Source organism: Mytilus californianus, unplaced genomic scaffold (assembly GCF_021869535.1).
Source record: "Mytilus californianus isolate M0D057914Y unplaced genomic scaffold, xbMytCali1.0.p SCAF_1, whole genome shotgun sequence".
In the NCBI taxonomy this organism is placed as follows: Eukaryota; Metazoa; Mollusca; class Bivalvia; order Mytilida; family Mytilidae; genus Mytilus; species Mytilus californianus.
In genome coordinates this window covers 132,594,454-132,621,895 of record NW_026262581.1, presented here as the reverse complement: position 1 = coordinate 132,621,895, position 27,442 = coordinate 132,594,454, and the positions used below count along the sequence as shown (strand labels likewise).

At 33.3% G+C, this 27,442-nt stretch overlaps 1 protein-coding gene across 2 annotated transcripts; it reads right to left on the bottom strand.

The window, feature by feature from the left end:
- Positions 1 to 264: 264 nt before the first annotated feature.
- On the bottom strand, positions 265 to 27,442 carry LOC127734865 (RWD domain-containing protein 3-like). Of its 2 annotated transcripts, none has more exons than XM_052244922.1 (5): positions 27,384 to 27,442; positions 15,141 to 15,219; positions 6,635 to 7,104; positions 2,772 to 2,884; positions 265 to 427 (listed from the first exon to the last, which is right to left on the bottom strand). In XM_052244922.1, the coding sequence occupies exons 2-5, from the start codon at positions 15,211 to 15,213 to the stop codon at positions 313 to 315; spliced, it is 771 nt and encodes a 256-aa protein (XP_052100882.1). In that variant the 5' UTR covers positions 15,214 to 15,219; positions 27,384 to 27,442; the 3' UTR covers positions 265 to 312. The 2 variants fall into 2 exon arrangements, with proteins under 2 accessions (XP_052100882.1, XP_052100873.1); XM_052244913.1 differs by having other exon boundaries at positions 27,320 to 27,439.

Sequence of the window (27,442 nt, the reverse complement as noted above, 5' to 3'; positions counted from 1 at the left end):
TGTTTTAGCTTTAGTTGACATTAGTCACATTTATGAACCACCATAATTTTTTGTCAGGATGTGTATCCCACCTGATTACACCATTTTTTGAACTTCCAGCCCCTACTTCTATGTAACTATATATAATGCTTACAACACAATTGGTCAATCAGTATAAAAAAAAATTTAGGTTACTGTGACATTTTTTTCTTTTTGATCAGAGACAAAGTAAAACACTTAAAACAGTCACCTTTGAAACATAGGTATGTAAAAGACATCAATCTGTTTTGCAGTTCCTGAATATGTATTCAATATAAATAAGAATAAAAATTATCATAAATAAACATCTTTTATGTATTTACAATAAACTAGTGACATATCAAAGTCAGAAAATAGCTTCACTAAGTCTTCTTTTATATCATACTCCACAACGGTAAAATCTAGAAATCTGAAAATATAAAGAAACAATCAACAATTAAAATCAATCAATATTTATCAAAACCTCTTGTTGAAATCCTCATTAACCAGAATTGCTTTAAAAAAACTAAAATAAATGTTAACCGAATTAATGATCTAATACATGTACCATGGTTTCTGCAAAAAAAAGGAGCATTGCCAGCTGCATCAAATTCACACAACAGTGAAATCTAGATCATGTGGATACATTACTACATGTTTAACATGTACATCTTCCAATGTTTCTATAGACCAAAATATGGTAGTTCTATCTCTTGTAGTAACTGAGAAACTGACTTCAGCATAAAAACTTGTATTATCAATGAACCATGAGAATGAGGTTAAGGTCAAATGATCCTTGTCAGACACCTTAAAAGTTCCAAAGACCTATTGCTTTCCTATCAAAAATACATAATATATATTTACTAAGGACCTAAGCAATAGTGATTAAATAATACCTATAACATGATCATCATCAGGTGTATTCAGGAGAAGAGAAGATGGCTACATTATACTAGGTAGTGCTAACACAGAGGGGACATGATAAAGTATATCTTCTGAGGACCTAAGCAATAGTGAATAAATAATACCTATAACATGATCATCATCAGCTGTATTCAGGAGAAGAGAAGATGGCTACATTATACTAGGTAGTGCTGACACAGAGGGGACATGATAAAGTATATCTACTGAGGACCTAAGCAATAGTGAATAAATAATACCTATAACATGATCATCATCAGCTGTATTCAGGAGAAGAGAAGATGGCTACATTATACTAGGTAGTGCTAACACAGAGGGGACATGATAAAGTATATCTATTGAGGACCTAAGCAATAGTGAATAAATAATACCTATAACATGATCATCATCAGCTGTATTCAGGAGAAGAGAAGATGGCTACATTATACAAGGTAGTGTTGACACAGAGGGGACATGATAAAGTATATCTTCTGAGGACCTAAGCAATAGTGAATAAATAATACCTATAACATGATCATCATCAGCTGTATTCAGGAGAAGAGAAGATGGCTACATTATACTAGGTAGTGCTAACACAGAGGGGACATGATAAAGTATATCTTCTGAGGACCTAAGCAATAGTGAATAAATAATACCTATAACATGATCATCATCAGCTGTATTCAGGAGAAGAGAAGATGGCTACATTATACTAGGTAGTGCTAACACAGAGGGGACATGATAAAGTATATCTACTGAGGACCTAAGCAATAGTGAATAAATAATACCTATAACATGATCATCATCAGCTGTATTCAGGAGAAGAGAAGATGGCTACATTATACTAGGTAGTGCTGACACAGAGGGGACATGATAAAGTATATCTATTGAGGAACTAAGCAATAGTGAATAAATAATACCTATAACATGATCATCATCAGCTGTATTCAGGAGAAGAGAAGATGGCTACATTATACTAGGTAGTGCTAACACAGAGGGGACATGATAAAGTATATCTATTGAGGACCTAAGCAATAGTGAATAAATAATACCTATAACATGATCATCATCAGCTGTATTCAGGAGAAGAGAAGATGGCTACATTATACTAGGTAGTGCTAACACAGAGGGGACATGATAAAGTATATCTTCTGAGGACCTAAGCAATAGTGAATAAATAATACCTATAACATGATCATCATCAGCTGTATTCAGGAGAAGAGAAGATGGCTACATTATACTAGGTAGTGCTGACACAGAGGGGACATGATAAAGTATATCTACTGAGGACCTAAGCAATAGTGAATAAATAATACCTATAACATGATCATCATCAGGTGTATTCAGGAGAAGAGAAGATGGCTACATTATACTAGGTAGTGCTAACACAGAGGGGACATGATAAAGTATATCTATTGAGGACCTAAGCAATAGTGAATAAATAATACCTATAACATGATCATCATCAGCTGTATTCAGGAGAAGAGAAGATGGCTACATTATACTAGGTAGTGCTAACACAGAGGGAACATGATAAAGTATATCTTCCATTTCAAGCTGAAGAAGTGAAATATTTTGTTAGCCATTCAGAGTTCTTCACATTTATACTTTATGGTACAGATTTAGGTTATTCTATAAATACACGGTGCACACTGATATCTACAGGTTAAGATTTTTAAGCTGATCCGTCTAGATTTTTTTTTATAGTTGCCATGGCCTAAAGCATTTAACATTTTGGCTTTTCAACCTTTAGGTTATATTTTAACAAAACTATAAAAGTAATGGAAGAAATATATGTATCTAAATTATATATTTACATTGATAATACCACAGAAAGAATTTCCTCTGAACAACTATCATGGGAATCAACATACCTTTTGCTACCTGTAGCCTTCTCTTCACATATAACAGACATCATTCTCTCTTTACAACTCCTTCCATGTGAATCAACATCAACATTTACACTTCTATGTCTAATTAAATATTCCTAAAATATCAAAAAAAGTCCTTAAATTCAAATACACATATTTACCTATCTTATAATAAATTTCTGACAATCAAAATGAAATATTGTTTTTGTTTTAAAAAACCCTACATATGTTTACTCAATTTTCTTGCAAGTAATCAATTCAATTCTAATTATGTTCCCAAGGGTTAACAAGAGAAAAAGTCACCCAAATTAAGCATGTTTACCCAAGCAATAGACATAGTCATATTTGCATGCAAAGTCTGCCATTACTTAAAATCACAGAAGTTCCCGGAAGATTTTGAATCACAATTTAAAAAATTTGATGCCATAATTAAAAAGTAATTGTTGCCTGACCTCAGTATGTTATTTGGAGCAAAATCTAGGGTCATTCAGAGACAATTCAGCTAAATAACCAAAAGTTTAAATATGTCTATATTTTTCCTTACTTTTCAATTGCTGAAGTAGCTCTATATGAAATTCAATAACGAAATGTCTAGTTTCAAGAAAATTTGTTAGCAATCCGTGTCTTTAGTTGTAATACTCAATCATTCATACTCCAGTACACCCTTTAAAGTTGGCTATTATGGTAAAGAACTTCTTATAACTGTTTATATGGGTTAATTTAATGATAAAATCTGAGTGTCATTTTTGTTATTAGAGTTTAACATTTTTAGAATATAAAACTAATGCATATTAAATTTCTTACTGTCATTACAGGGAAAGTGTTGTTCAAGGGCGCAATCAGGTCAATTATATTTCAACTATGATGAAAAAAAAAACTCATCATAGATAACAGGATTGAAATTTTGTACGCCAGACGCGTTTTGTCAACAAAAGACTCATCAGTGACACTTGAATCAAAAAAGTAAAAAGGCCATATAAAATACGAAGCTGAGGAGAATTGACCACCCAAAATATTAATTGTTATCTGTGAACACATCTACCTTACTTTAAACTTAACATCAGCTGAATATTTTCAAAGACAGATTAAGATCAACATTTTTTTATACATGTAAAAGAAATTACAATGTTGGATGATGGATGACAGATGCAAAGTGTTATGCATTGCACTGGTCCTTGGGGCTTTAAAGACCAAAACATAACCACAAAATAGCCAAAAGTAAATTAGGTATTGAAAGATTAACCAACATATTCATGTAACTAAACAAGAGGCTCTCAAGAGCCTGAATCGCTCACCTGTATTTCAGAGGAGAAGATTTTTAAATGTTAGCAAACTTGATGAACAAATTGTGTAAAATTGTCTTTAAAGGGCAATAACTCCTTAAGGGGTCAATTGACAATTATGGTCATATTAACTTTTTTGAAGATCTTACTTTTGCTGAACATTTTTGCTGCTTACAGTTTATATATATCTATAATAATATTCAAAATAATAACAAATAAAATGCTCCGCAGGGCGCAGCTTGATACGACCGCAGAGGTCGAACCCTGAACAGTTAGGGGAAGTATGGACACAACATTCAAGCTTGATACAGCTCTGAATTTGGATTGTGATTAAATATTTGACACAGCATAGGTTTCTGACACAGAATGAATGTGGTCTAAGAACTTAAAAATTTTAAATTGGACATTCACCTATTATGGTCCAATATCCAAAATCTAAATACATGGTTAGATTCAGCATATCAAAGAACCCCAAGAATTCAATTTTTGATGAAATCAAACAAAGTTTAATTTCGGACCCTTTTGACCTCAATGTGGACAAAGTTGATTACGGGGCCCAAAATTCAAAAATCTAAATACATGGTTAGATTCAGCATATCAAAGAACCCCATATATTCAATTTTTGTTGAAATCAAACAAAGTTTAATTTGGACCCCGATTTGGACCAACTTGAAAACTGGGCCCATAATCAAAAATCTAAATACATGTTTAGATTCAGCATATCAAAGAACCCTAAGAATTCAATTTTTGTTAAAATCAAACTTAGTTTAATTTTGGACCCTTTGGACCTTAATGTAGACCAATATGAAAACGGAACCAAAAATTAAGAATCTAAATACACAGTTAGATTCGGCATATCAAAGAACCCCAATAATTCAATTTTTGATGAAATCAAACAAAGTTTAATTTTGGACCCTTTGGACCTCAATGTGGACCAATTTAAAAACATGGCCCAAAATCCAAAAACCTAATACACGGTTAGATTCAGCATATTAAAGAACCCCAAAAATTCAAGAATAAAACCCCATTGAAAATGGTCAAGAAATAAGCAATTTATACGAAGTATCTTCTTTTGCACAATACTGTGCAATTGAATATTTGTTGCTATTGCGCAATACTGCACAATTGATAATTTCTTGCTATTGCGCAATATTGTGCTATTGGATATTTCTTGCTATTGCGCAATACTGTGCAATTGAAGATTTCTTGCTATTGCGCAATACTGTGCAATTGAAGATTTCTTGCTATTGTGCAATACTGTGCAATTGAAAATTTCTTGCTATTGCACAATACTTATTATATAATAATTTACACATCCTGTTTGGTGTGTATCTCCTACCATATCATTATTATTTGCTTTTAAATATAAATCAGAAATAACCAACTTAAAATGGAAAATTTTAAAAGAAAAAAAAAGGAAAAAAAAAAAAATCCCCCCCCCCCCCAAATTTTTTGAACCCCCTTATGATTCATCACCCCCAAACTCAATCCCAGCCTTCCCTTTGTGGTATGGTACCTTGCAGTACAATTTCAGAGAGATCCATACACTTGAACACAAGTTATTGTCTGGAAACTAGAAAAATGCTTATTTTTGGCCCCATTTTGGCCCCTTATTCCTAAACGTTTCGGGCAATTACCCCCAAACTCAATTTCAGCTTTCCCTTTGTGATATGGAACCTTGTAGTACAATTTCAGAAAGATCCATACACTAACACACAAGTTATTGTCATGAAACTAGAAAAATGCTTGTTTTTTGCCCCTTTTTTGGCCCCTAATTCCTAATATTTTGAGGCAATTACCCCCAAAATCAATCCCAGCATTCCCTTTGTGATATGGAACCTTGTGGTACAATGTCAGAGAGATCCATACACTAACACACAAGTTATGTCTGGAAGTTACAAAAATGCTTATTTTTGGCCCCTTTTTGGCCCCTAATTCCTTAACTGTTGGTACCATAACCCCCAAAATCAATCCCAACCTTCCTTTTGTGGTATTGAACCTTATGGTAAAATTTCATAGAGATCCATTCACTTAAACTAAAGTTAGAGTGCGAAAACCAATGTGTCTTCGGACGACACAGGACGACGCCGGACGACGCCAACGTCATACCAATATACGCAATTTTTTGCGGTCGTATAAAAACTGCAAAATTTTGTTAAAAATACCAATTTGGTGGCAGCAACCCAACAATGGGTTGTCCGATTCGTCTGAAAATTTCAGAGCTGATAGATCTCGACCAACTGAACAATTTTACCCCGTCAGATTTGCTCTAAAAGCTTTAGTTTTTGAGATACAAGCCAAAAACTGCATTTGACCCCTATGTTTTATTTTTAGCCATGGTGGCCATGTTTGTCGATCGATCAAAACTTCAGATACAATTTATAAACTAGATACCCTAAGGAACATTTAGCTAAAGTTTGAAGGTATTTGGCCCAGTAGTTTCAGAGGAGAAGATTTTTTAAATAGTTTATGACGACAGACGACGGAAGACGACGGAAGACAAGTGATGGCATGAGCTAAAAAATGAATTCTAGAAAAGTTAGTTAGGTGGGTAAAAATAAAATAAAATGTTTTTGTTGTTACCTTAATGTTTACATGTTGACCCTGTAGTAATATAAGGATAAGTTTACCACAAAACAGTAGTCTCCCTTTAAGATCAAGTTCTTGTGTCCACTTGTGAATTGTTTTGATGTATTTAGATTTAGCTCTCATATGATCAAGTAACAATAAACAATTCCACACATCTCCTGTTTCATCTTCTTCTGGTACCTTTAAAGAATATTCTTCATCAACCAGTTTATCTAAGTTGTCCTGAATATTACACAAAATGACAAAAATCATAGCTTGTCCTAGATTCTGGTCAGCACAGCCTGTAGCATCTTTACGTATTATTGTTAGAACTTCATGAGTCAGTTGTGAACTGTTTACTATTATATCTGGTATTCGTTCAGGATAACTTTCTGGTACCCTGAGGTCAACATTTATAAGAATTGGCTCCTGGCTAGGTTGGTTATGTTCTAAATGAACTAATATTTGTTTGCTGTTTCCAAATTCTGTAAAATCAAAACAAATAGAAGTCAGATGATGAGTTTGTAACACAGCCCAACATAAAAAAAAACACTGGTCTTGCAAAAAACATAATTGAAATTTGAGTTTAAATTTGGGCTTTGAACAAGTTTTAAGTTAGATTTGTAATAAATGTATAGTTTGTCTTTTTATTACTTGCTTTTGTGCTAAGTACCTCTCTGCTGAGTCAAGCCCTTTCCAACTGTTTTTAATATTTTTTGATCTGATATTGTGCTGTTACACAACTGTCTGAATTTGAAAAATTCAGTTTAACTGTAATTGGTGCAAATGTGTATATGTATATAACTAAAGTATCATATCCCATGTTTGATTTCCATCATTGAACGTTGTTAAATATAATTTTTTTGTGAAACAAAAGCAACAGATTGTGTTCATATGCCATAACATTTTGAAGTGAACTATAAAATGGCCCTGGATTGGGATGATATAAACAATGTGGTGGGGTTTTACTACGAGTATCACATAAACTTAACATTATTAATGTTGTACCAAAACGGGGTCACGGTCAGATGAATCATGCCAGACAGTAATGTAGACCTTACAATCATTCCATACACCAAATATAGTGGTCTTGTTATGGCTTATAGTAACCGAGAAGCAGATCAAACCACAAAATCTTAACATTGATCAATGAACCATGAAAATGAGATTAAGATCATATGAACACTGCTAGACAGACATGTACACCTTACAATCATTCCATACACCAAATATAGTTAACCTTTTGCTCATATTACCTAATAAACTTATAAAAATATGAATATTTACCATTGACCAATGAACCATGAAAATAAGGTCAAGGTCATATAAACCCCGCCAAATAGACATATGCACCTGATAAACGTTCAATACAACAAATATAATTGACATAATTTAATATTGTTTAAAATATCTGAGAAATAGACCAAACAACAAAAACTAAACATTGTCCAATGATCCATGAAATTAAGGTCAAGGTCAGATGAAACCTGCCAGTCGGACATGTACACCTTACAATCAATCCAAACAACAATTATAGTTGACCTAATGCTGATAGTATCCGAGATACAGACTTGACCACGTAACTTTAACCTTGATCACTGATCCATGAAATGAAGTCGAGGTCAGGTGATCCCTACCTGACAGAAATGTAGACGTTGCAAGGAACCTGTATACCAAACATTGATATCCTATAACTCATAATAAGTGAGTATTACCCTTGACAAAAAAATGTAATTTTTTTCAAGCAGTCACTGAATCATGAAAATGATTATGAGGTCAAGGACAATGGACATATGACAGAGGGAAACTCCATAACTTCAGGTATCTGTATACAAGTTATGAAGCATCCTGGTCTTCTACCTTCTGAAATATTAAGCTTTATACAAATAGTTTATGCCATTTCCGCCACCACCAAATTGTAATCCCTATGTCTTGCATTCTGCATCAAAAGACGAAGGTGTGACAATCAAATTTGAAAAAGAAAAATATTTTGAAGAAAAATATTTTGAAGACAAAACAAGACAATATTTTATTTAAGTTTCACCTCTTACAAATCATTTACACATTATTATAACTTCACATATAAAACAAGAGCCACTCTAAAAAGAATTCTGAGAGACTATATAACTTTAATATATATTTATCTATATATATATATATATATATATAAAACGTCTGAATAATAGTCAACGATTTTTCCCACGAGGGCGCTGGATCGTTACGAGTAACGATACACGTACACAATAAATAAATTATATAAACGCCTAAAAAGTGTACACAACAACACCAATAACAAAAAAAGGAACTATAAATGTAATTATTTATAAATATTTTGGATAACAGATATCCTTCATCAGTAAATATGATTGTGATGTTGAATGAATCATATATCAGTCTACTTAGATTAAACTATACCAATCTTGAAATTTATACAATAAAAATGTCAAACCGAACATCAGGTAAGAGGCTTGCACAATTCTAAATATGTGTTAAACACGACATAGGTTATATGACTAATTACAACAGAGAGTTCAAATATATGCTTTAAATAAAAATAATAATGTGCGATATGAACTAGCACAATTCTAAAGCTTTAACGGTGACGATAGTTATGATGTTACAAGAACCATTGCGTCAATAAGAATTCCAAATAAACAGCACTGAACGATCTAAATTTGTAAATATTTCAAATTTGACAACGGTAGAGTAGTTGCAACAGAGTCTGCGTATTTAAACATCGCAAACAAACGTTAATAATAATAATAAATTTTGACTAAGGTTAACTAGTTGAACGTGGCTTTGTACTTTTACATCCCTCAAAAAATTAAGCAATTTAAATTGGTATATTCAACAGATTTATTTTAGAGATGAGTAAGGTAAAGAAATACAAAACAGAGACTGTAATAAAAAGTAATATAACCCAAATGTGAAGCACTGCATGGAGTCTAACTACATCTTTTCATTTATCCCATTTGGTGCCAAAGTTGTTAATTTTCTTATCCAAAATCTTTCCAGAGTGAGTCTATCCTCCCTAGACCAAGCAGAGTTGTGGTCAATGATTGTAATGGTCAGTCGATTGAGATCTGCCTTAGTGTGGCCAGGGGATCTCAAATGTCGACTGAGAGGGAGGTCTGGCTTGCATTGGTAGTCGCTACAATGACCGTTCATTCGTGTGTGAAACGGCTGTTCTGACTCGCCAACATACTGTTTACCACATTTACACTGTCGAAGAGCCTGCTTGAGAGGATAAGTCAGCTCTCACCAGCAAGTCTTAAAGGCTTTTGGGCCTACGGAAAGCCAGTACAGGTGGCTCAGGAAAGATTTTGGATAGTTTAGGATGTTTTTCGATTTCTTTCCAATTTTCGCAGATTAGGTGAGATAAGTTGTCAAATTTTGGATGGTAAGTCAACACAAAAGGCACCCTCCAGATAAAGGTAGCGCTGTTGTCGTCATGGACAAATGTGACTACATTCAAGAGGCAGAACGTCAACTCTCTGATGAGAGATTTTATAAGAAATTAGACTCTGACCCCACCCCTCAATTCAACAAAGAGATCACCACAAACCTGAAAAACATGTGTGAAGAGGGACATATTGATGAAAACACATTTGAATATCTAAAACCTGAAAAATCAAAGCCGGGGCATTTCTATCTTCTGCCCAAAATACATAAAGTCAATAATCCAGGTAGACCAATTGTTTCCGCCAATGACCACCCTACAGAGAAAATATCAGAATTTATTGACTTTCATCTGAGACCACATGTGGAAAATTTACCATCCTATATACAAGACACAACACATTATCTTAAGAAAATGGAATCTTTGAACCCTCTCCCACCTGAAACGATCCTTGTCTCGCTTGATGTTACCTCCCTCTATACTAACATCCCCAATGACGATGGTATTGAAGCCTGAAGGGAAGTCTGGAACTCTCGTAACACCTTACATCCACCGACTGAATGTCTCATCCAGCTTCTTACTTTGGTATTACAATGCAATAACTTCACATTCAATGGTGAAAACTTTCTCCAAGTTAATGGAACAGCAATGGGAACAAAGATGGCCCCGTCTTATGCCAATATTTTTATGGGGAAATTAGAACAGAGAATTCTCAATTCTTCTCTTTATCAACCCCTCTCTTGGTTCCGATTTATCGATGATATTGACATGAAGTGGGATAATACTGAACAAGAACTAAATTTGTTCATTCAACATGCCAACGATGTCCATCCCTCAATAAAATTCACATATGAAATCTATGACTCTAAGATCACATTTCTTGACACTACAACGCAAGTGAGGGATGGAAACATATTTACAGATCTGTATTGCAAGCCTACAGACAAACATCAATATCTATCTCCTTTGAGTTGTCATCCTAAACATTGCACCAAGAGCATTCCCTACAGCCAGGCCATACGAATAAAAAGGATTTGCTCCACCAACGATATTGCAAAACTAGAGGCTCTCAAGAGCCTGTGTCGCTCACCTGATTCTACTTTGGTTTTGGAAATCATGTAAAAATAGATTAAAATCATAACAGATACCCTAATAATGAGTGAGGCCAAATTTGGTTTAATATTGGTCCTGTAATTTAATAAAAAATCCTGGTGGCCATCTTGAACAGTAAATCGGCAACAAAGTAGCAACACTTAATCAGCACCTCATAAGAAACATTTATGCCATGTTTTGGTTTCATTCCATTCAGTGCACCTCTAGAAGAAGCATTTGTATGTATTTCCCATAGGGTCTTATGTTAAAGGAAGTCCCCCCATTGGCGGCCATCATGGATGAAGGATCAGCTTCAAAGTAACAAAACTTAGTCAGCACCTCATAAGGAACATTCATGCCATGTTTGGTTTCAATCCATTCAGTATGTGGTTCTCTAAAAGAAGACATTTGTATGTATTGTCCATAGGGTCCTTTGTTAAACATTGTCCCCATCTGGCAGCCATCATGGATGAAGGATCATCTTCAAAGTAACAACACTTGGTCAGCACCTCAAAAGGAACATGCATGCCATGTTTGGTTTCATTCCATTCAGTGGTTCTCTAAAAGAAAACATTTGTACGTATTTCTCATAGGGTCCTATGTTAAACTAAGTCCTCCGCTGGCAGCCATCTTAGATTATGGATCGGCTTCATAGTAACAACACTTGGTCAGCACCTCATAAGGAACATTCATGCCATGTTTGGTTTCATTGCATTCAGTGGTACTCTAAGAGAAGACATTTGTATGTATTTCCCATAGGGTCCTATGTTAAACTAAGTCCCCCTCTGGCTGCCATCTTGGATGATGGATCAGCTTCAAAGTAACAACACTTGGTCAGCACCTCATAAGGAACATTCTTGCCATGTTTGGTTTCATTCCATTCAGTGGTTCTCTAAAAGAAGACTTTGTATGTATTTCCCATAGGGTCCCATGTTAAACTAAGTCCCCCGCTGGCGGCCATCTTGGATTATGGAACGGCTTCAAAGTAACAACACTCGGTCAGCACCTCATAAGGAACATTTATGCCATGTTTGGTTTCATTACATTCAGTGGTTCTCTTAAAGAAGACATTTGTATGTATTTCCCGTAGGGTCCTATGTTAAACTAAGTCCCCCGCTGGCGGCCATCTTGGATGATGGATCAGCTTCAAAGTAACAACACTTGGTCAGAACCTCATATGGAGCATTCATGCAATATTTGGTTTCATTCCATTCAGTGGTTCTCTAAAAGAAGACATTTGTATGCATTTCCCATAGGGTCCTATGTTAAACTAAGTCCCCCCGCTGGCGGCCATCTTGGATGATGGATCGGCTACAAAGTAACAACACTTGGTCAGCACCTAATAAGGAACATTCTTGCCATGTTTGGTTTCATTCCATTCAGTGGTTCTCTAAAAGAAGACGTTTGTATGTATTTCCCATAGGGTCCCATGTTAAACTCATAAGGAACATTCATGCCATGTTTGGTTTCATTCCATTCAGTAATTCTCTAGAAGAAGTTCAAAATGTAAAAAGTTAATGACGACGACGGATGACGGACGCCATGTGACGAGAAAAGCTCACTTGGCCCTTCGGGCCAGGTGAGCTAAAAATGAGAAACGAGAAACACTTATGAACCACACCAACAAACGACAACCACTGAACAACAGGCTCCTGACTTAGGATAGGTGCATACAAATGCAGCATGTTTAAACGTGTTAACAGGCGCCAACCTTCACCCTAACCTGAAACAGTGGTGTAACATTACAACATATAAAGACACACAATAAAATTTCAATTGAAATGGCTTAACTCAATCAAAAAGACAATACACAATAAATGTGGATAGTGTCCACATGTGGACACAGATGATGCCCCTGCTTGCATATCATATAGTTATAAAGGGACATAACTGAAGAACGGTAAAAGTGATGCTACCCAAATTGAACTTGATCTGAGTTTTGTGGTAATAAGCATTGTGTGTAAGTCTCATAACATTTGGTGGTGGCTAACTTAAGTAGAGAACAGAAACTAAAAATTCAGCAATTTTACTATTTGTAAACACGCATAACTCTAGAACGGTTGTGTAGAAGTTTTATAACATTTGGTTGAGACAAACTAAAGTTAGAGAACGGAAACTAAAAATTCAGCAATTTTTATGTTTATAAAGGGACATAATTCAAGAATGGTAAAAGTGTCGCCACCAAATTTCCTCCTTAATCTGTATTACTGTAAATTCAGAAATTATTGCGATGTTTTTATTATTGCGAAAAATGCGACAGGGTTATAGTCGCAATAATTTAAACACGCATTTTGAAAGTTTTGATATGAATTAAACAGGATTTTTCTCAATATCGCAAAAATTAAAACCGCATTTTAGTCTAAAATGATAAAATCGCAATAATAAATGCACGCAATAATTTCTGAATTTACAGTATGTAGTAATAAGCATTGTGTATAAGTTTCATAACATTTGGTTGAGGCATGCTAAAGTTAGAAAACGGAAACAAAAAATTTGTACTTGATCTTAGTTTTGTGGTAATGAATATTGTGTATAGGTTTCATAATGTTTGGTTGGGGCAAACTTAAGTTACAGAATGGAAACTAAAAATTTTGCAATCTTTCGATTTATAAAGGGGCATAACTCAATAATGGTGAAAGTGACACTACCCAAATTCAACTTGATCTGTGTTTTATCAGTGGAAGTCAAAATTAAACATTGCATTGTATAAAGCATTGATTGAAGTTGATTCAACTATAATCATGGACAAAGGAAGATAACTCCAATTTTAAAAATTACTTGATATTTAGAAGAAAATAAAAATTTTGCAATTTTTCCATTTATAAAGGGGCATAACTCTAGAACGGTTAGAGTGACGCCCCCAAAATTCAAACTAGATCTGTGTTTTGTGGTAATAAGCATTGTGTATAAGTTTTATAACATTTGGTTGAGACAAACTTAAGTTAGAGAACAGAAACTAAAAATTTTGCAATTTTTCCATTTATAAAGGGGCATAACTCTAGAATAGTTAAAGTGACGCCATCAAAATCCGAACTTGATCTGTGTTTTGTGGTAATAAGCATTGTGTATAAGTTTCATAACAATTGGTTGAGGCAAACTCAAGTTAGAGAACTGAAACCAATTTTGGGAGTACGTACGTAGACGGACAAGGGTGAAACTTAATGCCCCCACCGCTACGGCGGGGGCATAAAAACAAGAAAAAATATACACTGAACGAATAAGTTTGATCTATGATACAATATATTTGACATTGAAACTAGGACAAAATGGCGTTAAATAAAGTAACGTACACAGATAATTTTGTTGTTAGGAGTACAGAACTAGTTAAAAGCCAAAAACAATTAATAATAAAAAATCATGCATCAGAAACTAAAATCAATTAAAACACATCCCAGGCAAGGATTTAGTGTTTTAATGCCATGGACAGTCAAAGAAGACATGACTTATACACATAAGATATAAAACATAATAAAAATATACATTTTAAGAATATAATAAACATTTTCCTTTCAATAAAATATCATAGCATAATTTTGCAGTGTAAAAGTAAACATTTTCACCCCTTAATAAAAATACAAATTTATTGTCATCTGACATACTATAAAAATCAGGACAAAATGAGCATGTAAATCTGCATATAATGGACAACTCAAAATTACATGTTTCTCATCTTCAATTGTTTTATCTTTACAATTAAAACATATTCTATCATTAATAGGTAAGTTCTGATACCGGGCCATTTCATTTTGTCTGGGCAAAATTCCTCGGCGAAATTTTGCAAAAGCACTTCATTTTTATACATATTAATATGAACTCTTGCTTTCTATGTTTAATTGTATGTGTGCATGACTTGATATGTGTATTTTGTTTGTTGTGCTTTTGTTCTGTCAGTTTTAAAAGCTCTTCAGAGCTTATGTTTGTAATTGTATTGATTATACCGACTCTAAATAAAGCTTTATGTCTGTACGTCTTATTTCCTTGCAATATTTTTATAAATATATTTTTTTACCTTAAACTCTGTACACTTACCTTGGACCTCAAATTCCCCCGGTTGACAATAAAAAGACTTTAAACTCTGTATTTCTTCATCTAATTCAGACATCCCATACTATATAAAATAGAACAAATATTTAATGTATAATGAATGTGTATCAATGTTTCACTGTGTATCTGTTTATTAACTAATCAAATTGAGCACTTCATAAATTTCAATTACTTCATTGACTAGTTGGTTGTCTAGAATAGAGTATTGGTGTATTGTCATAATAATGACACCAGAACACATCTCTGATGACACTAACTACTTTATTGTTTTACTCCCTACTGATCAATTGTTAATTATCGTGATAATTAGTGCATATAACATTACTAGTTAGATCCCCTGTATTGTTAGCCTTTTTTCAATACCAATCAACAGTTAATTATATATACCATGTTAATATGTGAATGATGTCATAAACTTATGATAAAAAGATGTGTGGGGTATATGTCAACCTCTTGTACAGTACTAATTAGTAAAGTAACATATGTTCTTTTAAAAATGGCAGAGGCTGAATATGGTATGTAATATTCTTTGTTATATTTCATTTTGTATTGTCATGACTGTGTTCAATATCAGATAAGGCAAACTATGTTGGAATGATACTAATTATTATAGGTTTAGTTCTACTTCCATGGGCATTCTTATATTCTTCAACACATTAAAATTAAGAGGTATTATGTATATGTAGATTTTAAGAAAAAAAATACTTTAAAAAAAATAGTTAAAAGTGGCAGCAACTTCAACATGTGCTGATAGTTTGTAGCAAACAGAAAAACTGAAGATGATTGTAAAATTAGAACATTGTTTTAATGAATATATCAAGACTTATTCATTTCAAAGGATGTTTGGACATCAATTCAAGAATATGTTATTCACTAATATATGTATCCTACTAAAGAAATCAAACATAACAATTAGTGGTCAAACAGTTGTAATATTGGTACTTAAACAATGGACAATACATCATCAAGAAGAAAAAGATCAAGACAGGATACAGACACACAAAATGTGTCAACATTAGAGGGTCAATTAGTTTGCATAACAAAAAGTTACTCTTACATTGCATTTTTCAAATTATAAAATATATAGTATAAACATATGTTGCTGTACAGGTATGAAAACTCACGGTCCTACATATTGTTGATGCTATGTACTTATAATTTAGCATTGCACAAGGTAATGTCTTTTTAAGACTGTTCATGATGTCTTTACACTAAATCCATGTGGATGTGTTCTGATTGATACCTTAATGTAAAATAACATGATTTATGTATTAGTTTTGATTGGCTTTAATATTGGGTTTATCTCATTGTTGAAGGTCTTACAGTGACCTATAGTTGCTTAAATCCACATCGTTTTGACTTTGGTGGATAGTGTGAACTTTCTCTTTGGTAATCATGACACATCTCCTCATTTTCAATATTTATTTTTTTTTCATTATTCTTTTGAAATAAATCAGGCTGTTAAATTGATTCCCATTTTGTCATACTGAGGCCATTTATTGAAACACTTTTAATAATTGTATATATCTAGGTCCTGCCTAATCCCATTTTTGTATCCTGCGTATGGAATGATCTTCTGATCTGACAATATTAGTCAACCATATTTTTTAAAAAAATTACAATTTCTATAAAAATAAGAAAATGTGGTATGATTGCCAGTAAGACAAATATCAACCAGAGACCAAATGATGTAGAAGATAGCAAATATAGGTTACTGTATGGCCTGCAACAATGAACAAAACCCAAACTGTACAGCAAGCTTTAAATGGCCCCAAAATGATAAATGTAAAACAATTCAAATGATGAAATAAACAGCCTGATTCATATACAAAGCAATAAACCAAAACAATTATGATATTATACAGCAACAAACAACAGGCACTGAATAACAGGCTCCTAACTTGGGACAGGCACATACAGAATGTCGTCTAAACCTTCCCATTAACCTGGGACAGTGGTGTAACAGACTAACAGCACAACATAAGACCAAACTAGAATCAAAGTGCTTGTGAGCACTGAAGGGTACAGATTTCAGTTTGCATTTTTGTGAATTTAAATACAACATTGAATTATAAATTTGAGTTGGAGTTATCTTTCTTTGTTCATGCATATGATTGTACATTTGTAGCAAACCTATTTTTTATAACAAATTAAGTGTTATAACTGTAAACATATCATCAAAAAATTGGATGACATTGACAGGATAAGATCATAAGAATGATCACTCCACTGTGCACTATCTTGTTCGAAGTATCAAAGGTAGTGATAAAACTTGGAAGATATAGATATCAAGTCAGTACCTTAAGGATTTTGATTGCAAAATCTATACCACAAAAATCAGTTGAAAAGGGCTTTTAACTCCTCAGATTGATACAAAGCAAAAAAACTGAAAAGACAAAACGTACAGATCTGAGAGTACTTGTAGTTACTGAATGATAGTTTTTGGTGAGATCTTAAGGTTAGATAAGAGTAAATTAGCAATTCGCCATTGTGTGCTTCCTTATCAATTGATATAACATATTTTATAGGAGTAACACGGCAGGTGTCACATGCCAAGCAGGATCTGCTAAACCCTTCCGGAGCACCTGAGATCATCCGACGGTTTTGGGTGGGGTTCTTGTTGCTCAGTCTTAAGTTTTCTATGTTGTGTTTTGTAGACTGTTTGTCATTTGTGACTGTTTTTTTTGTTTTTTGCCACATGGCATTGTCAGTTTGTTTTCTACTTATGAAAGTGAATACCCTTTTTGTATCTTTTGCCTCTCTTTTTCTAATTCAAAGCCAATAATTAATAAAAAAAAAATCATGTATCTAAGACTAAAATATCAATCAGTACGCATCCAGCATCCATGGATTTAGTTTAAAGATCTTTAACAGTCAGAGAAAAACATAATACTGTTGTTAACATTGCAGAAAAATATAGGTATGTTCATAGGTGTATATGTATATGGCAATAATATTTAATTTGTTTTTAATCTATTGATAACAAAATCAATATTTATACCGATAAAACAATCTTCAAAGATCTAATTACAGTAAACTTTTAGAATAAATCTATTTAAAGATGATATCTAAATTTACATAAAAATTAGAATATGCTATCTTGTTTGTAATATACAGGTACAGCCAAACTTGTATCTATGGCAGAATGAGTAAAAGCTTTAAGTAATTTGTGGTAGCAAAATCCTTGACTTAATAATTTACCAGAAATACATAGATTATGTTCATTGAAATCCAAAACATCACTACAGACACGGACATAGCAGACATGTTGAGATATTAAAACACCGTAAGATGGGGCTAAAGGAACATGTATAGGTTTTGATTATTGTTGAAGGCCGTATGGTAACCTACGGTTGTTAACTTCTATGTCATTTAGTCTCTGGTGAAGTGTTGTCTTATTGGCAATCATACCACATCTTCTTATTTTCATATATATCACCGTAAATAAAGGAAAATTAACAATAGGGAACAATAAATTGCTTTTGAGCGCAGCTGGATACGACCCCAGAGGTCCAACCCTGAACAGTTGGGGCAAAAATGGACACAATATTCGCGCTTGATACAGGTCTGAATTTGGATTGTAATTAAATATCTGACACAAAATAGGTTTCTGACACAGAATAACTGTAGTCAAAGAACTTAGAATTGGTAATATGATTTGAATTTATATTCAATTTATGCTTTTGTGCAATACACTATGCTGTTGCGTATTGAAGAAATAATAATATTTGAAGAAATTTTCTTTTTAATTTCTGAAATCTGAAATGAGAAAAAATTGTACCCCTCCACCCCCCCACACAATTTCATATTTCCCCTCCCCCCAAATTTTGTTTTTCAATTCCCTCCTTTCCCTTTTTCCAAAAAAAATTCCTTCCCTCAAGATAAGGTCAAAATCTCAATTCCAATTTCTAATGGAGTTTGCAACGTTTGCAACCATAATTACCCATTAAAATACATCATAAAAGTCTAAAAATAGAAAATGACATACATATTCAAGGCTAAAATCAATATTAATTACTGTAACATTTAAAAATAAATTGACAGCTAATCACCTCAAGACAATACAGCATTTCTTATATATAATTTACAAGCAGTGTAAGGGAGGTAATCCAAAACATACACAACATTGTACATTAAATGTGAGTGGATTAACTCCCTTACACTGCTTTAAAATTTTCCATTAACCAGGAAACCCTTGTTTTTCCCCTTTTTTTTGCCCCTAATTCCTAAATGGTTTGAGCCATAAACCCCCAAAGTCAATCCTAACCATCCCTTTGTGGTATGGAAACTTGTGGTATAATTTCAGAGAAATTCATAATCATACACTTAAACACAAGTTATTGTCTGGAAACTACAAACATGCTTATTTTGGCCCCTTTTTTTGCCCCTCATTCCTAAACTGTTGGGACCATAATCCCCAAAATCAATCCCGATCTTCCTTTTGTGGTTATAAACCTTGTGTTTAAATTTCATAGATATCTATTTACTTATACTAAAGTTATTGTCCGGAAACCAACTGTCTTCGAATGACGATGACAATGTGATACCAATATACGACCACAAAATTTTTTTGCGGTCATATAAAAATCATTTCTTTTGCTGTCAATTATTGTCTAGAATTAACTATGTAAAACTGAAATATCTACATCTATTAAAGGATTGTTATTGCTGTCAATATTTAATTAATTCAAAGTAAGTTCCTCATTTTTAATTTCATCAGTATATTCAAAGAATTCTTGATTATTCAACAAAAATATCATCAAGATAATGGTATGTGTTATTGAATTTATCAATAAATGCAATTTAGATGGGTCTTTACTGAGTTTGGCCATAGAATGTAATTCATAACCATTATTAGGTTAAATCCTAACTATCCTACTGCCTGTTGATACTTTTATTTTGGCATTGCACAAGTCATGTCTTCTTTGACTTTCCATGGCGTTAAAACACTAAATCCCTGGGATGTGTTTTAATTGATTTTAGTCTCTGATGCATGATTTTTTATTATTAATAGTTTTTGGCTTTTAACTAGCTTTCAGTAACTGCGAGTACTCTCAAATCGTACTTTCGTGTTAATTTGACGTGTTGACACAATTTGAAATGCATTTTTGTTATTCAATGTTTACTTATTTTGTGTTACATGTATATCTCTTCTCACTATTTTTAATATGTACCACCTTTGGTAAGTATTTAGTATGACGATAAACTTTCACTTCTGTACTCGTACTGTGAACAACAAAATTTATTTATTTTGTAAAAAATATTTCCGTACTCATAACAACAAAATTATTATGTTTAAATTTACCTGTGTACATTATTTTATTTAAAGCCATTTTGTCCCAGGTTAGAGTTGTGTTTTGACATTGTTTTACATCTTTTTTATCAATATTGTATTTATATTGTGTCATAGATCAAATTTATTCGTTCAGTGTATGTTTACTGTTTTTGTTTATATGTCTTTTTAATCGAGTTAAGCCATTTCAATTGATATTTTATAGTGTATCTTTTTATGTTGTAATGTTACACTACTGTTTCAGCTTAGGGTGAAGGTTGGCGCCTGTTAAAACGTTTAAACCTGCTGCATTTGTATGCACCTGTCCAAAGTCAGGAGCCTGTTGTTCAGTGGTTGTTGTTTGTTGATGTGGTTCATAAGTTTTTCTCATTTCTCATTTTTTATATAGATCAGACATTTGATTTTCCTGTTTGAATTGTTTTACACTAGTCTTATTGGGGCCCTTTATAGCTTGCTGTTCGGTGTGAGCCAAGGCTCTGTGTCAAAGGCCGTACTTTGACCTATAATTGTTTACTTTTTACACATTGTGACTTGGATGGAGAGTTGTCTCATTGGCACTCATACCACATCTTTTCATTTATACGTACAAGGAAAAGTCTGCTATTCAAGGGGGCACAATTGGTGCCCATTGGGATTCCTACAACCTGTCCATATTAAAACTTTAATGCCAAAACGTACATAGATAAATTTTCACTTCGTACCATGAACATCAAAATTATTTATTTTGTAAAAATATTTCCTTTCTCTATTTGAACTGTACACGTATACCTAACAACAAAATTATTTTCATTGACCTGTGTTTAAAGTAATTGCAAATGGCTGATATTTTTGTTCGAGCATATTGTTTTTCTTAAATTGTTTAACATTTCATAGCGATATAACATGTTACTTTTATTATTCTTCCCTTAGTTTATTTATTTTGTATTTACATTGTATCATAGGTCAAATTTATTTGTTCAGTGTATGTTCACTGGTGTTAATATGTCCTTTGATTGAGTTAAGCCATTTCAGTTGATATTTTATAGTGTGTCTTTCTATGTTGTTATGTTACACTATTGTTCAGAAAAAGGGTGAAGGTTTTGTACAATTAAAACGTTTAAACCCGCTGCAATTGTTTGCACCTGTCCTAAGTCAGGAATCTGATGTTCAGTAGTTGTCGTTTGTTGATGTGGTTCATAAGTGTTTCTCGTTTCTCATTTTTTATATAGATTAGACCGTTGGTTTTCCCGTTTGAACGGTTTTACACTAGTAATTTTTGGGGTCCTTTATAGCTTGCTGTTCGGTGTGAGCCAAGGCTCCGTGTTGGAGACTGTACTTTGACCTATAATGGTTTACTTTTTATAAATTTTGACTTGGATGGAGAGTTGTCTCATTGGCACTCATACCACATCTTCTTATATCTATATAGATGTTGTCAAGGAGAAAATTTAAAGCTTTAATCATCTCATCATATCTTCAGTTAATATATCTTGCATATTAACTTTTTTATACCAGAAGAATGATTCATAGGTTACAATCAACCATTATATATTATGGGCGCAGTCGTTTTATGAAGAAAACTTATTTCAAATTATAAATTATGGCTAATCCTGATTGGAAGATGTGTCCACCCAGTATTTTTTGTATTATTGACTTCGTGCACTCTGCATTATACCAAAGGCAATGTAATATATTTTCCTTGGCCCTAGACTGAGAAGTCTTTTCTACTGTAACAGGAGGGGGTCGGTGACGACACCTCCCGGGATGTGTTGTGGCTAGTACTTCGTCCCTGTTCGATCCTCAGGATACCTGATATCAGATTTTGGCAGAATAGAGACACAAATCAAATAGAACTCAACAATTTATTTACAAATGTACAACATTCAATTAGAACAGTCAAATGAAATGAAAAAGAATACTATTTCAAAAGTTAAGTTCAAAAATGAAATGGAAAAGAAAAGTATTTCAGGTCAAATGAATGAAAACAAGAGGCTGTCAGAGTGACAGCAAACCGGATTTTCCTGCAGAGGTCGAACCCTAAACAGTTAAGCAAGTATGGACACTACATTTAAGCTTAAAACAGCTCTGAATTTGGATTGTGATTGAATATTTGACACAGCATAGGTTTGTGACACAAAATGAATGTGGTTTAAGAACTGAAATACTTGAAATTGGACATTTAAATACCTATTATGGTCCAATATCAAAAATCTAAGTACATATTAGAATCAGCATATCAAAGAACCCCAAGAATTCAATTTTTGATGAAATCAGACAAAAGTTTAATTTAAGACCCTTTGGACCTCAATGTGGACCAATTTGATAAAGAAGCCCACAATCCAAAATCTCTCAATACATGGTTAGATTCAGCATTTCAAAGAACCCCATATATATTTTTTTTGTTGAATCAAACAAAGTTTAATTTTGGACCCTGATTTGGACCAACTTGAAAACTGGGCCCAAAAATCTAATATTTAAATACAGGTTTAGATTCAGCATTTGAAAGAACCCTATATATATTTAATTTATGTTGAAATGAAACACAGGTTAATTTTATCCATAATATTTTCTGTGCAAATGGAAATAACTCAAACTGGATAAATAGTTCTCTAAAATAAGATATGAGGCAATTTTTCAAATTATAATCAATAATATAATAACAACAACCAGTGATGATTAAGTTCTCTAAAATTAGATATGATTTAACACTCAAACATTGCTAGAATCAGCATATCAAAGAACCAAAGAATTCAATTTTTGATGAAATTAATCAAAAGTGTAATTTAGGACCCTTTGGACCTCAATGTGGTATTATCTTATTAATAATGAAAAGAAATACAGGTTTAGATTAAGCACTTCAAAGAACCCTATATATATTCAATTTATGTTGAAATCAAACACAGTTTAATTTTAAACTTGAAAACTAGGCCCAAAATCAGAAATCTAAATATATGTTTATTAATAGACAATATAAGCTTAGTTTTTAAAGGAGTTTACTTTATCAAAAAAAATATATATATAGCATTCAGAAAATTAGTTTTTACAGAATAACAAACAAACTTGCCATAAAATTCTACAAACAATTTACCAAAGAAGAGGGGCCTGATGGGGGGGGGGGGGGGGTCTCATCACGATTTACGAGTTGATTTATTTGTCAATCACTATTCACAGAAAATAAATTTCAATGATCACGGATCACGAAAATATAAAAAAAAAAAAAAATCTATAGAAAAACGGATCACGATAGCGAAAATTGCGCCGATCACGAAGAATGAAAATAACCCATCAGGCCCCTCAAAGAAAAGAAGAAAAAAATCCAAAAATTTATTTATCATAAATACTATGTCATTTCAAAATCTATAAAACTTATCAGTAATAAGAAATAATTGTAACAGAATGCTGTTATGAAGTCTCCCAAACAAAGCTCCAATAATACGTCATTCCCATTATATTTTGACATTGAGCAATGTCCAGTACAAATTGGTTTATGATATGCATTAGTGACGCCTATGGATTGACCCTGTATGTCATTCAAATCTGCTTGAAATTACGAACAGGAATTTATATGGTTTAGGGGTGGAGATCTCGACCGTTTACAAGTTCTCAAAAGGGGGGGGGAGGGGGTGATCCCCAGGGGACTCTCCCTATATTTCATATGATTTGTTTTTTTGTCCTGTACAAGAATATATATGGTTTAGGGGTAGGGATTTTGACCGTTTACAAGTTCTTAAACAGGAGGCGGTGGGGGTGACCCCAGGGGACTCGCCTTATATTTCATATGATTTGTTTTATGGTCCCATACAAGACCATATGGTTTCCGCATGGGGATCTTGACCGTTTACAAGTTTTCAAAAAGAAGGGGGTTGGAGGTTACCCCAGGGGATTTCTCCTTAATTTCATTTGATTTGTTTTATTGTCCCTTTCAAGAATATATATGGTTTAGGGGTAGGGATCTAGACCGTTTACAAATTATCAAAAAGAAGGGGGGTGGGGGTGACTCCCATGGACTTCCCCTATATTTCATTTGATTTGTTTTATTGCATACAAGAATATATATGGTTAAGGGTGGGGATCTCGACCGTTTACAAGTTCTCAAACAGGAGGGGGTGGGGGTGACCCCAGGGGACTTGCCTTTTATTTTTTATTTGATTTGTTTTATTGTCCCATACAAGAATATATATAGTTTCAGGGTGTGGATCTTGACCCTTTACAAGTTTTCAAAAAGAAAGGGGGTGGGGGTGACCCCCATGGACTTCCCCTATATTTCATTTGATTTGTGTTATTGTCCCATACAAGAATATATATGGTTTAGGGGTGGGGATCTCGACCATTTACAAGTTCTTAAACAGGAGGGGGTGGGGGTGACCCCACTGGACTCGCCTTGTATTTCATTTGATTTGTTTGATTGTCCCATACAAGAATATATATGGTTTCGGGGTGCAGATTTTGACCGTTTACAAGTTTTCAAAAAAAAGGGGGGTGGGGGTGACCCCAGGGGACTCACTCCCCCTCAATTTCATTTGATTTGTTTTATTGTCCCATTCAAGAAAATATATGGTTTAGGAGTGGGGATCTCGACTGTTTACAAGTTATCAAAAAGAAGGGGGTGGGGGTGAACCCCATGGAGTTCCCCTATATTTCATTTGATTTGTGTTATTGTCCCGTACAAGAATGTATATGGTTTAGGGGTTCGGGATCTCGACCGTTTACAAATTCTCAAACAGGAGGGGGTGGGGGTGACCCCAGGGGACTCGCCTTTTATTTCATTTGATTTGTTTTGTTTGCACATACAAGAATATATATGGTTTCAGGGTTGGGATCTTGACTGTAACAGTTTACAAGTTTTCAAAAAGTAGGGGGGTGGGGGTGAACCCTGGGACTCCCCAAATATTTCATTTGATTTGTTTTATTGTCCCATACAAGAATATATATGGTTTAGGGGTGGGGATCTCAACCGTTTACAAGATAAAAGCACATTCTCAAATTGAAAGGGGGTTGGGGTAAGACTATATATGGTTTAGGGAGACTTAATTGTCTACAAAATGTCTAATAATGAACAGTAAATTTCAAATTTCATTTATACAGTCCTACTAGTTAATTTCAAACTTTATATATACAGTCCTACAGATCTTATCAGGAAACAGAAAATTTTCAAATAAATCTGTCACTCCAATGATATTATATGCTAAGATATAACCCAGATCTAATTAATAATAAATAATGTAATTAACTTCAAAATGTCTAATAATATAGCTTATAATCATTACCACTTAGGAAATAGATAATTTTCAAATAAATCTGTCACTCCAATTTTTATTGTGAGATAAGACATTATGCTTAGTCATAAAAGAGATAACAAGAGTAAAATATTTAAAAATTCCACTTTTGGATATTAAAAATGGCGATAACTCACAAAGGAGAATACTAATATCTTAAAAATTGAACTAAACCTTCATTAAGTCCCGGGAAACAACATATTTGAATTTGAAAAAAAATTGTTAAAGCGTTTTCATGTTATTGTGCTGACACTGTTTGGCAGCCGCCCGTAGATCCGCCCAGCCGCACATCACCATTTAAATAACTGATATTTCCTTCGAAAATCCGGTTAATAAAATAGTTATTCAAATCAAAAACTTAGATAAAAAAAGTAACTGTATACTTTGTGTTTTAGAATTTAGAAAATCGTATCAAAATAAAGCCAATGTAGTTGCTGTTAAATAACTCAAGTGGAATGATTCATTCCGGCGAGCTGGTATATAGAGGAAGGTGGCAGTGCTACACTGCTGGCTCATATATACAATTTGGGGAGTGGTTTTCACCCCACCAAAGCAACTCCTGATCAAGTGATAAGGAAAATCTTATCAATTTCAAAGATATAAATAAAAATATGGTATTGAAGAAAACTTGAATGAATTAATATTCATCAAATATATAAAGTGATATGAAATTTAAATACTTTTATAATTAAAATATTCAAGCCACTTTGTATTTTAGTCTGTCTAATCAAATTAAACATAAAATAAACATTTAATTAAGATACATGTAATACTAATCTGAAACAATTAAAGGGAGACTACCTAAACCACATACATTACATCTACGCTAGGATGAGACACATGTTTTTAGATGCAAAATTGATAGGCAAGGGAGATAAATAAAAATATGCTAAGAATAGCCACGGTAACCTATAATTTTTTGACCAAAAAATATTTTCCTTATATTATTTTTCTTTAATTCTAGCAAGGGTTCATTTAAAAAACAACTTTCTAAAGTCTGTATCTCTAAAAAGGCTACCAATGTTGCCTATGGGGAAATAAATTGTTTTTTGCAAGCTACATGTATAATCAGTTGCAGCAACTAAATTTGCAATCAGATTTTTCATTCAACTGCTTATTAACAGGAAACCTTTTGTTAAATAGTTATTATGCACCTTATCACTATGTGTCCACCATAATACGTCTGGACATCAAAAAGCCTTTTAAGCAAATTAAGGTTCCCCTAAAAGTTTGACGTCACAATAGAAAATGTCTGACGCCACAAAGGAAAAGTGATTGTTGTATGAAGTCAATAGTTCAAGTATCGCAGATTCCTAAATAGCAATAAGGTCTATAAGAATGTGTGGAAGCGTAGTGTAGAGTGTTGAAAAGTCAAAACTGTCAACTGTCAACTTGTTGTTTGTAAGTATGTATGACTGACTGGGTGGTTTCATATAAGGCACAAAATGTGCACCAGAATTAAGTTACCTTGTTTTGTAACCCCCATTGACATAATGACATAATGGTTACATTGGTATATATATCTAGGTGGTTTTTAACTACCTTAATAAGATTATAAGATGCTAATACACAGGGGGTGGGCAATATACTTGAATAAAGACGTGGACAATACTGACTGGTAAATTGTGTTTGCCAATTTGAAGTCATCTAAGTTTAGAGTTACTTATGAATCAAGTTTACTATGAGTAATCTTCTTGTTTTCTGTATATTAAAAGTTTTCCATGGGAGACAACTTCATA

What these genes read in the sequence shown, in the direction of transcription:
- LOC127734865 (XM_052244922.1), bottom strand. Translation starts at nt 15,213, where the DNA reads ATGTCTGAATTAGATGAAGAAATACAGAGTTTAAAGTCTTTTTATTGT. An exon ending in GGGGGAATTTGAGGTCCAAG is followed by an intron (nt 7,105 to 15,140) that starts GTAAGTGTACAG and finishes TTGATTTTACAG; the next exon opens with AATTTGGAAACAGCAAACAA. An exon ending in AAGGCTACAGGTAGCAAAAG is followed by an intron (nt 428 to 2,771) that starts GTATGTTGATTC and finishes TTATATTTTCAG; the next exon opens with ATTTCTAGATTTTACCGTTG.